General features: G+C 36.9%; 2 protein-coding genes across 4 annotated transcripts in view; both read left to right on the forward strand.

Moving 5' to 3' along the window:
• The window catches only part of WDFY1 (WD repeat and FYVE domain containing 1), a 28,826-nt gene extending 19,332 nt beyond the window's left edge, over positions 1 to 9,494 (forward strand). For 2 of the 3 annotated variants that reach the window (XM_083363707.1, XM_083363705.1), the window contains exons 11-12: positions 2,404 to 2,512; positions 6,998 to 9,494. In XM_083363707.1, coding sequence (XP_083219833.1) covers positions 2,404 to 2,512; positions 6,998 to 7,057 — 169 coding nt within the window. In that variant the 3' untranslated portion in view covers positions 7,058 to 9,494. The remainder of the gene's footprint in view (positions 1 to 2,403; positions 2,513 to 6,997) is intronic. The other variant, XM_083363706.1, reaches the window with a different exon arrangement.
• Positions 1 to 12,436, forward strand: part of SERPINE2 (serpin family E member 2) — a 79,287-nt gene that overhangs the window by 56,834 nt on the left and 10,017 nt on the right. The window lies entirely within an intron of this gene.

Genomic DNA, 12,436 nt, shown 5'->3' on the forward strand with positions numbered 1-12,436 from the left:
ATCAAAGTTCATGGCATCTTTGAAACTGCAGGAGCACTCATTACAAATATTAGCTACCAGATTATCATTTGTTAAATAAATAGACAATGAGTCAAGAAGCTTGAAGTTTCCATTCATTAGTCAAGATGTACGTGCTATTTACTTTGCCTTGACCCATCCTAGGTGTAGTCCCAAATCCTTGAGCTCTTCAATGATTTCTCATCAGATCTACATCTAGTTTATGTTCTAGATATTACTTGCCATTCTTTCATGGTTGCTGTGTGCCTTGCTTCCTGCCTATTAACTTTCAGCCTAGTTATTTTGGTCTAGAGTTTGATTTTTAATTAATTATTAGGCAAAATTATGATTTTGGTCTAGTTTTGTTTTTAACGTGGGTGCCTTCAAGTTAGTTTTAACTCCTGGCAACTGTTTGGACATGTCCATGCAGTTTTTGTAGCAACATTTTTACCATTGGCTTCTTATTCTGTACCTCCCTTTTGTTCCCTTCTGTACAATTATGTACAATTTTCAGAGTCTGCCTGGACAGACCCTTGCAGTTCTCTTGGCAAGGTTTTTCAGAAATGATTTGTCACTGAAATAGCTGGCTTCATACCCAAGGCAGGAATACAACTCCAGTCTCCCAGTTTCTAGCTGATGTCTTGACTAGTACACCAAACCGGAGTTTGTACTCTACCTAGCATTTGGTATATTTTACTCTGACACTCCGCCCCACCCCCCAGTAATAGGGAGGCTGTTTCTTCAGCCGTCAAACTTCTTTTGATGTGTAGCATTTGAACCTTAATTTCCCAAGCTCCAGTTTGAATTCCTGATTGAGTAATAATGGTTCCATTTTGCCATCTTTTTTTCTTACTTTTTAGCTATGTTGCTGTTTGCAATTTGTGGTGGCACAATTAGCTATGCTAACATAAATCTTTCTTCGCCCCAAGTTGCCTCACTGTCATCCCATAAGTAAATAGCTTAAGATGTCATTAAGTGGTCTGGTTTCCCCCTTGAGCCAGTACTGTTCCTCTATATTTTCAAGTCAAATCTGTAATGCTTTGTCACACATTGTCTTGGAGGTAAGGTCATGGACCTGTTATGAGTAACAGGGGAAGTATGTTACGTGACTGTTGGACATGTATACCCATTTCCCACTAAGTAGCCTTCAGGCAAATATTTCTCTTCCATTGTTAGCTTTGCCACTTGCATTTTGTTTCTCGAGTTCCTTCATAGCTGTCATCAGTAATTTTCAACATAGCTTATCTCCAAAAAAGGAATGTTTTGCCACTTCCATAGTACTCTGAATTTCATTGTTACTTTTGATTGCAAATGTCCTTGCTTTTCCTAATCACACTTTTCAGAAAATAATGAGGGTTGGTTTTAATAGTAATTTTATTAAATTAAATTATAAATACAAATATGAAACTAATATAAACTAAAAGAGAATAAAAATATAAAGTGCAGGAAAATTAAAAAGGAAAATGTAGTAAATAAAAATTATAAAGGACTTCCTCCTTTATCACAGCAAGTGTCAACTCATCACCTTCTCATAAAATACAACAAATAATCTTTTTCCCATTCTTCCCACAAAATAATGAGGCTTGTTGAATTAGTATTGTTTTGTACCAACTCATGGATAGATAACAAGATAACTCAGATATAGAAACAGTGCAGTACTGTAGTAGGAAACATCCCGCTTAAATTAAAGATTAAATCACCGCTAGGAGGAAAGCATGTTGACTAACCATTTTTTTCTTGTAAAACACGGTATGTTTTCCTGTCTGTGGTTATATTAACATTGTTAATATGTTAGAACTTTAATATCTGTCTGATTTAAGCGAAGAACATACTTGCTTTAATTCTTCTCCATTGCTTAGGATATTTGCTAGATTAACTGTTCTCCCTTATGAGAAGACTGAATACAGAGTTGAGCAGCAAAAGCGTCCATTCCTGAAATCATTGTTAATTAGATCTTCTGTGTTTACATTATAATTTGAAATGGTGTTTTAAGTTTTTGCCTCTGTTTGTGTGTGTGTGTGTGTGTACAAGATTGCAAACATGTTGGAACAGAGCCTTTAAATATAAATCACCTGGCATGTGGATTTGTTACTATCTTAATGTTGGGATTTGATTTTTGCTGTTGTTTTTATAAATCCTTTATTTCATGCTTGCATTGTTCAGATTCAATATGATCCTTAGTTAACTTGCTGCTTCTTCAAATATAATTATGAGGGAGCTAGGTGATTTCTAAATTTGATACATAAATAAAATAATTCAAATAATGAAATTGGTCTTGAGCTTGGCATAATTGCTTTTAAGAAGCTTTATTTGCCTAAGTGTTTTTGTAATGCTGTCTTTTGCCCCTGAATTAAATAAGATCTCAAAGGTTGCTGTTACTTAAATTCACTTTTCTCTCTCTTCCAGTCGTGCCTCTTTGGCAACTTTTCATGAAGGAAAACACAACATATGCCATATGTCCATGGATATTTCAAGGGGACTTATGGTGACATGTGGAAGTGATCGTGTAGTAAAGGTATGCTATTCTTTTGTTTAGTACATAAAATACATTTCATACTAGCTGTGCTTTATCGTCCTCCAGTTCTGTTTATCTGTTGGTTTTTTTAAGAACAGCAAATGGAGGAAAGGAAAGAGGGAGAATAATCTTTATGTTTAGGTTAGATATGTTCTCAAGGTGCAGCCTTGTTTATTTGGTCATTTCTAAATCCAGCCACTTTCAGACTATACCCTGGAAGAAAATAATTGTAAAATCTCATTTTAAAACATTTGTAAACATTAAGTATATATTTGTATACATTAAGAATGCACTACAGGTAAAGATGTTCACCTCACACTCAGGAGGCTGAGAGTTCAATCCTAGGCAGCAACAGATATTTTTCTGTCAGGGCGCAAAAAGTAAATACCTTCTGGGAGCTCCACATAGGCATCAGGAAGGGCATCAAGCCAGTAAATGCTCACCTCCATCAGTTGCCACAACTCTACTCTGATAAAACGGATTTCTGGGTTGTAAAAAGGAAAAAAATGCACTCATTGTTATGATAAATATGTCTATTGACGTTAAATTCCATTAGACTATTTTTTGGAGAAAATCTTAAGAAGTGGAGCAAGACTGCTAGATCCTAGAAAAACAGCGAATAGCTATTATGCTAGGTTAAATATGGTAGTTTGGCTTTTTTTGTGTCATGACCAGTTACCCTTGATTAACCTGTCTTCTCTTAAATGTAGATTTATTCATATATACCTTTCCTATCTGTCGAGATCACCATTAAAAGTATATTTAATCTCCTGAAGTAACCTGTTTTTCTTTCTTAAAAATAATAATGAAAAAAGCCCCTATGATTTACTTTTCTCCCAATTTCTGGAAATACAATTTTTTTCCAGTATTTTATAAAGAATGTATCCTATGAGTTCATTATTTGTATAAGATGATTTGCAGTTTTTCCCCTAGAAATATTCCTAAAAAACATATTTGACACATTGAAAGTTACTCCATGATCTGTTAGCATAAAGGAAATACTTTTTCCTTATTTGGTTTTTTTAGTTTTGAAAGGATTAGTCTCTAAACAAGGCTTCTATCTCAATCTTGCTACCAGTTAATTAAATCTGATGTAGATTTTTTGTGTAGTATGCAGAAGAATATGTTAATATGCAGTATATTTATAGGCAGCATCTGTAGCAGACTTCCATGATCTGAAGTTTTTCAGATCAGCTGTGCTACAGTTTCCATAGCCAGTAATCAAATGTACTGAATAGGGACTGTAGGCATGGTAGATGTCTGGAAAGAACCTGTTCTGTCCCAGCCCACGTGTCCTTCCTATGCTCACAAGGAGAAACACCTCTTCCAATCAAGCTGGCATGAACCGCAGGAAAAAACCCAAACCCCTTATATTATTCACAGACCTGAGTCAGTGTCCAAGGCAAACAAACACAGTTCACAGAAACTCGATCCTTAACACGAACGGTTGCCTTTGGCAACCAGCATCTCCCACACCTTCCCTTTTATTATGCAGCCAAGGTGTGGCTTTCCTAATGCCTGCTCCTTTGCCTTTGGAGCTGCCCCATTGCATTCCTTTGTCCTGCTCTTTTTCCTTGCCGGTGCTGTGCATCCTGAATATTTCCCAGCTGCGCTTTGTCACTGTCCAACTCAGACTCACAGCACAGCTGTCTCTCAGCCTGGGTACGAGTAGAGGGGCCAGCCTCCTTTGTCAGACTGTAAGTCTTGCAGCTCCTCAGAGCTGTCCTCTGACTCTAATGTCACTCCAGGCCCCTCCTCTGAGGCCTCAGACTCAGCTGCCGGATCCACGGGCTGGTGAGGAATCACACCAGAGTCGTGTTGGAGAATGCTAAGATGCTATGTGGAACAATAGGGTTAAAGAACTAACATTTGGTGAAAAGTGAATTTGCAAAATTAATGAATTAACTTTTGTATAATATGAGGGGGATCTCAGTCTACTTCTCTCAGAAACCCTTCACAGTCTGACCTTTCTTCCTTGGTAGAGCTATTTGTAGTTACTACTACTACTACCATCTACTTCTACTAAGCTGTGATGTATGGGGCAGATAAGGATCCCACAACCTGAGCATCTTACTGACAAGTGGCAGAAAAATAACCACAGCAGTAGTAAAGTAAAATAAACTCTGAAGCTGTGTTTTGACCCTTTGATCTTTAGAATGTGTCCCTAAAAATCCTCAAAATCAACTTTATTAAAAATAAGAAAAAGGAAAGTGTTTCTGTTCAGCTTAAGGCAGGGGTGTCAAACTCCCGGCCCATGGGCCGGATGCATCATGGCGAAAGCGCACCCATCCCATTGCTGGCAATGGGGGGGGGGAAAGTCACAACACGTCACGTGACGTTGCAAGTTTGACACCCCTGGCTTAAGGTAATCATATCAAAAGCCATCAGTGGTACAAGAAATAAAAATGCTAAACTCTAGACTCCAAAGGATTTACACAGCAACAGTATAAGATCATGGGCAGATCCCAAGGTAGTGTGGATCAGTAAATAATTTGGGAAACACCATAGTACCATTAAATCAAGTTGTTCAAATAAACTAAACTTTCACTGAGAAAACTGAAATCAGGAAAATTAAAACCTAGCACAACTAACTAAACCAGGGGTCTTCAAACTTGGCCCTTTTATGACTTGTGGACTTCAACTCCCAGAATTCCTCAGCCAGCTTTGCTGGCTGAGGAATTCTGGGAGTTGAAGTCCACAAGTCATAAAAGGGCCAAGTTTGAAGACCCCTGAACTAAACTTTTACCAGTCTAACCGAATAACTATTCCATGAGTCAGAAGTTTTTAACTCAACTTTATTTGTAATTCCTTTCTGTTTTCTGAAAATTACCTGAAACAAAAGTTAATAGTTTTCCTTCTCACTATCCAGGACATATATTTATTTCTCCTGGAGATTTTTTCCCCTCACTTTCAATAGAACACACACTTTTTTACATTTACATTTAAGCTCATGTCTGAGAAAAAAATGTGGATTACCTGTTTCGGAAATTTACCAGGGCGGGTTTGAAAGGGGACTTATACACAAAATCATAGTTGAGTTAAATCTTTATTAAAATAATAAAACAGAAGATGCAAAAAAAAAATTGGTTCCTAGAACCATTATCAGATATCACTTCAATATGAGCCAGCAGTGTGCTGCAGCTGCCAAAAAAGCCAACACAGTGCTAGGCTGCATTAACAGAGGGATAGAATCAAGATCAAGTGAAGTACTAATACCACTTTACAATGCTTTGGTAAGGCCACACCTGGAATACTGCATCCAGTTTTGGTCACCACGATGTAAAAAAGATGTCGAGACTCTACAAAGGGTACAGAGAAGAGCAACCAAGATGATTAGGGGGCTGGAGGCTAAAACATATAGGGAACGGTTGCTGGAATTGGGTATGTGTAGTTTAATGAAGAGAAGGGCGAGGGGTGACACAATAGCAGTGTTCCAATATCTCAGGGGCTGCCACAAAGAAGAGGGAGTCAAGCTATTCTCCAAAGCACCTGAAGGCAGGACAAGAAGCAATGGATGGAAACTAGTCAAGGAGAGAAGCAACCTAGAACTAAGGAGAAACTTCCTGACAGTTAGAACAATTAACCAGTGGAACAACCTGCCTCCAGAGGTGGTGAATGCTCCAACCCTGGAGGTTTTTAAGAAGAGACTGGACAGCCATTTGCCTGAAATGGTATAAGGTTTCCTGCCTGAGCAGGGGGTTGGACTAGATGACCTCCAAGGTCCCTTCCAACTTTATTATTATTATTATTATTATTATTATTATTATTATTATTATTATTATTATTATTATTATTATTATTATTTCTGGCAACCCTCTAATGTAGAAGGAAAATAGCAGAGAGAAAGAAATAGGGAACAGAGCAGAAAGAGAGAAATGATCGAAGTTTATGGCATCATTGAAACTTTCTAAATTTCTAATAATTAAAAGTCTTTCTGCCAAGCTTTTATAAATTTGGGGGACAGTAGAGAAAGATTCATTTAAACATATCTTGTTGGGAATTGGGGGATAGATTGCATTTATGTGGCAGCATAGTAAAGCTGATGAACATTAGTGATTATCCTGTCTGCTATCACCATCAATTTTATGGCATTGGGGAATGCCAAGATTATAGATGAGCATTCCTTATTTTTCTTATGCTTCGCTGTATCTTCTTTGCCAGTTAGGAATTTTATGAACATTGCGGAAAAACAGAGCTGTTTTAAAACATAGCATACACCTTTCATAGCTTATAAAATGCCACATTTTTTACACAACCTGGGGCTGCGATTTGACTTTATGTTTCACAGAATCAATACAGATTATATATATATATATATATGTCCCAGGATAATGTTTCCTTCAAATGGAGGATCCTTATTCCTCATTGACCTACATTTACATAACATAGCTATCACCATGCAAATATATAATAACCATTTATAAATGTTAAAAATGCTTATTCAGAATGTGGATCATGTGTCTTTTTTAATATCTTATTTTTTAGATTTGGGACATGACACCAGTAGTGGGTTGTAGCCTTGCAACTGGATATACTTCCCGTTGATCTGAGCTTTCCGGAATAGTATACTGTATGCATCAAATGGATATCTTCCCTTTCCTACTCCTGCCACACATGCCAGCTGCTTGACTTTGAGAATATCATTTTCCTAAGATAGACTTTTTTGTTTAGGGCTTACAAAGAATGGTGGAAGGTACCGGGTACACGTTGATGGCCTGTGGAATGAACAGTAGGAAGGTTTACATACAATAAAATATCTGGCCTAGGAAGACCACTCATAGCTTGATTTTACTTGTAGCATTCAGTGTGCTTTCTCTGCTGAAATGATATTGTACTGTGGCTAAGGAATTAACATGAGTACAGTATACTGTAGTGACAACAAAACATGTTCAATTTAGCAGTAATGTATTCTTTGTTAAATTGTCCCGGTAGACTAGTTTTGTCTTATGAATAGTCACTGTGAATGATGGTGCACAGACAAAATATAACTTTGCCAGCAGGAGGGGAAAAATTTCTTTCCCAGCAGCATTGCAATAGGGGTGGGGGCATTGATAGTGTGTTTTGGACTGTTTTGTTTCTCTGTTACATTTGATGTTCCAGTTTTAAATTGTCTGTTGCGCAAAGGGTGGATAGATGCCTGGCAAAACACTAAAAATGGTTTCAATAAGGGCTGAAGATAAATGAGGGATTTGAATCACACTTTTTGTATGTAGTAAAATGGTACAGTTGAGGCTTGGTGAAATAGTAAAGGTATGTTGAACAAAAACCTTATTTGTGGTATACAGGTATCAAGATTCTCTAAAGCCAGTTCCAAATCAGATTTTTAATTCAGTTTCAGCAATAACTACAATTGTACCAGAAAAGCTTGCATGTGGACTGCTGCAAGTAAAAATGGTAGGAATAGGTAAATTTAATAAAGAGATGGATACATAATTAAGTAAAATAATGGGGAAAATGTGTACATTAAAATTTGTCATTACTTTTGAAAATGAAAGTACTTTGTTATAGTATAGAATTTTAAAGAGAAATGGTAGATTGTGGTTCTTTTCATTTTGAAGGTTAAATTGTATTACTAAATGTACCTTTATAAAATCTGGTGTAGAATCATCAACATCAATGAAGTTAAATAATTGCTAATTAAAACCGATGGGAAACATTCATTTCAAAGTGTTGCACAAATAGACGGTTCAATCTGTCCTCCAATGAAAGCAGGTTTTTTGTATGCAAATAGTGTAATCAGCCACTTCTTTTAGGGGATATTTAAAAGTAAGTGAAGAAAAACTGCTTTTCCATCTTTCTCAAGGAAAGTTGCTTTAGGTTAATCATGAAGCTGTATCATCATGTTAAAATGTAAGCCCCAAAGAATCCTTTTTTTAAAAAAGTCTTCATTAGGGCAATACATATGAGGAAGGGAATTATATAACCTGAGGGATTATCCCATGGTAAATCAGTGTTAGTTTTGGTAAGTCTTATAAAATGGGTATAATCAACATTATTGTTATTCAATTATTGCTCCTAAACCTCTTCAATAATTTTAATAGAGGGACAGAGATCAAAATGAAAGGGAGAACCAAACATTTCAGCAATATCACTATACAAATAAGATTAATCATTAAACGATGTTTTGTTAGAATTGTTACATTATTCTACTTACCTGCCTTATTATACTGTATAAAAAGGAGAACTTTAACTTGTTTGAATTAAACCAGAATTAATTATTTCACCTCAGTGTCCCCACCTACAGTGAAATGTAAATCTGGGTTAAGAAAAGCATCACCTTACACAAAAGCATTTGTATTTTTCCTCTCTAACCCTCTTAATATGCTCTTAAACTTAGGATAACCTGCTGGTGCCAGAGAACAATATTCTCAGATCTCAATATTTCTGCATATAGAGGAGACCGTCTACTATTTTCATCTATTAATTGTACAAATTGCACAAAAATACATTAAAAGAGTTGATAGTTCCACTCAAAATTATCCATCACTATTTTGCCAAATTTGTTGCTGATGAATATTTTGCTAGTTGGGGATAAGTTAGATAGCAAATATTATTAATATTAAAGTGGAGGGCTCAAATAGATACACAAAGAAATGTTGGCAAAACATATTGTTTCTATATTCAGTGTTGAAGTTCTTCTGATAAGACATAGACCTGTAAAAACTCCGTTTCTTGCTTTGGATATAAATTGCTTTTGTGCGTGGGGAAGAGAATAAGGATCATGCTGTACATGGTAACAAAATTGGCCCTGTATTCTAAATGTGCAATCATTCAGATTTGACATATTTACTATGTTTTTCCCCCTAAAACCTTTCTTCATGGGGGAACCAAAAGGACTAATGTATTTTTGTCTGATGACTGTATTCTCGTGAAACATTGTATCTTTCATTATCTGAGAAACTGTTATTACTGTTTGTTGTTCTCTTTTGTCTTAAAAAATGGGTGGGAAAAGCTTTGACTATTGTATAATAAAAATATTTCCTGTAAATTTTGCTTATTTATTCATAACCTGTGGGGACTTTTCACTGCACACTGTGTGCATCAAGTGTCCTAGAGAATGATAAGGACTAAAGAAATTCAGAAATTGTAAAAATTTCCTAATTTAAGGAACTTCTGTTACTCTGGAATTTGGATGAGACTTGCAAGTTGTATGATTAGGCAATGGCAGGAAATCAAGTCCTTCAAACCATTGGCTGGCATCTGGGATACTTCCATGCTAGGAAATAGGAATAGCAAGCTTACAGTATCTATGCCAGAAGTTCCATATAACAATGGGGGGGGAAAAGAAGCTGATGAGAAAGAAAAATCTATAGCAGACATAGTAAATTGCAACCATAAAGGAAAACTTTGAAGACATGCAAATTGAAACCGGCAAGTCTAGAAGCACACAACATTATAATAAAAATTAATTAGATTTATAAGATTGCAAATAAGAGACACAAGAGAGCTAAGAGATGTTCCCTCAAATAGGGAAATCGCAATAGCTCTTCATCCTGTTTTTACCATACCTTTCCCAGTTTTCTTCTCTAATCACATGAAAATTATGATCACACACGAACTTTGGAGGAGTTGTCAAGTCCACCCAAGGCTTTGTGAGGCCATATGGAGTCCTGTGCCTTGGATTGCGTTTATCCTAATTTAATCTTGACTCACTCTTCTGGACAGCTGAATAAGAGTAGGAGGGAGTTTTTGTATAAATTGAAAGAAGCTTTTTCATTTGTTCTGTAATTAAATGGGACTATTTTATTCCAGGCAAAAAGGGTTTGAGGAGGAGCAAGGGAAAAATTATCAAGAATATAAGTGACTGAGAGGAAGGCCGTAGGAAGATTGGGGCAGCTGTTCAGAGGGTAAGGCACACTGGGCCTTTGATAATGGCCAAGGACACAGAGAAAAGAAGGCATTTGGAAGATAGGGATGGATTCATGGGAGTTGTCCTGCTGGGGCATGGACAATAATGACAACTGAGAAGACATTAGGAAAATGGGGTGGGGGGAAAGAGAGTCGTGAAATATGCTGCACTGGAAAATATTAAGGAAACTCCAAACTACCCATGGCTAGATTTTTTTCCCCCACTCCAAACCCATATCAGCAAACATTCCAGGTTTGAATTCTGCCAAACTCTAAAGCAGCCAAACAGACTAAAAACAGCAGAATCTCCCATTTTTTTTCAGGTCAGAAGCAACGTATTTTCCCCCCAATAAATGCAGTTCCCTAATAGATATTCCTTTTAGATTAGATGGCATGTAAGAAATGGTTGGAATTTATAGCCTGAATGCTCCACCTCCCCACCGCCCTTTCATCTACTTGATTGTGAGTCTAAGTAAATAGGAAGTTTGCCTGCCACAAAGCACCAGCTCCAATGCTGCTTTTATTTTTCAGAGTTATCACAGGCATTCTTGAACAAAAATAAAATGGTGGTTAGTTGAAATTCCATGCTTTGTCTGAAAATGGGTGCAACTAACTGAAAAGTATGTGGAGTGGGGTAGGGAGATAAGTTAAGGTAGTTGTGAGCATTCTGTGAAATGGAGTACCGTAATCTGACAAGCTTGTTTGCTTTGTATTAAGTAGCAGCTATTTTAATAACCTCTCAAAGTTTCAAGCATGTCCACCAGCCAAAAGTTTGCTTAGTAAAGCAGTACAGTTTAGCTATTTTTAAAATGAAAGGAATTAAAAAGAACACTTTCAAGAAGGAAATCCAGTTCAACTAGAATATCTGGATTTGTGACCAGTTTGTGGCATAATATTTAATTTAAAGCAAAACCTTTTACCTTAACAGGCTTGGCCACATGGCATAACCCCAAATAAAATATAGTTGCTATTTTGCACTTATCAGATGAATTGTGCTAAATTGAACCGGCAAACCACTGATTGCTTATGTTATAGAGAATCATAACAGACCTTCTTGCATTTGCTAATATGTTTCTGAAATACCACTAACTGGACACCCAATGGCAACAGTAATAAATATAATATAGTTAATCACTGTCTTAGGTTGATTATCTTCACAAAATGAACAAAATATAAATATATTTCAGTTTCCATCACTTCAGCAGGTATAGGTAATAATCAAGGGACTATGGGAATTGTAATCCCAGGTTACTAGATTCCTTACTCCTACAATTTAATAGTTAAATTTCAGATTTAAAGCAATAATATTCAAGTATATAATATCCCAAATATATTATAATTCTTTATTGGCAAAATTGGGACTGTTGAAATAGTGAATGTTTGTAGGATTACATTTGGAAGTTTCCCAGTTATGTGCATCTTTTTTCCTATGAAGCTGGTTTCAGAAATATTGGTCTCCTCTTAAAAATCTCCTCATCTTTGGAATTTGCCAACCTAACTTTTTTGACTATAACCTACATTGCTGGATTGGGCTCCTGGTCCACCTAGACCAGGGGTAGGCAACCTTGGCTCTTTTATGACTCGTGGACTGGCTCAGGAATTCTGGGAGTTGAAGTCCACGAGTCATAAAAGAGCCAAGGTTGCCTACCCCTGACCTAGACCAAAGTATGCTGCCCTGTGGCCAGCCAACTGCACAAGGAAGCTCACTACAGTCTAGCCTTCAGAAGCATTCACAAAGCCAGGGGTCTTCAAACTTGGCCCTTTTATGACTTGTGGACTTCAATTCCCAGAATTCCTCAGGTGGCTGAGGAATTCTGGGAGTTGAAGTCCACAAGTCATAAAAGGGCCAAGTTTGAAGACCCCCGCACAAAGCCATAAAAACTAATAGCCTGTGATCCTCATTGCCTCCGGGAATTCATCCGGCTCTTTTATGAAGCTAGGACTGGTGTTAGGCTAGCACTACCAAGGAGAAACTCAGGTAACAGTCTTAAAAGTTAAAGCAGATGTACATCGGTATCAGGAACAGGATGCCTACTTTAAATTATCTCCCAGTGTCTGGAGCGGGGACCTGCACCT

This window comes from Vipera ursinii (genome assembly GCF_947247035.1).
Source record: "Vipera ursinii genome assembly, chromosome: 5".
In the NCBI taxonomy this organism is placed as follows: Eukaryota; Metazoa; Chordata; class Lepidosauria; order Squamata; family Viperidae; genus Vipera; species Vipera ursinii.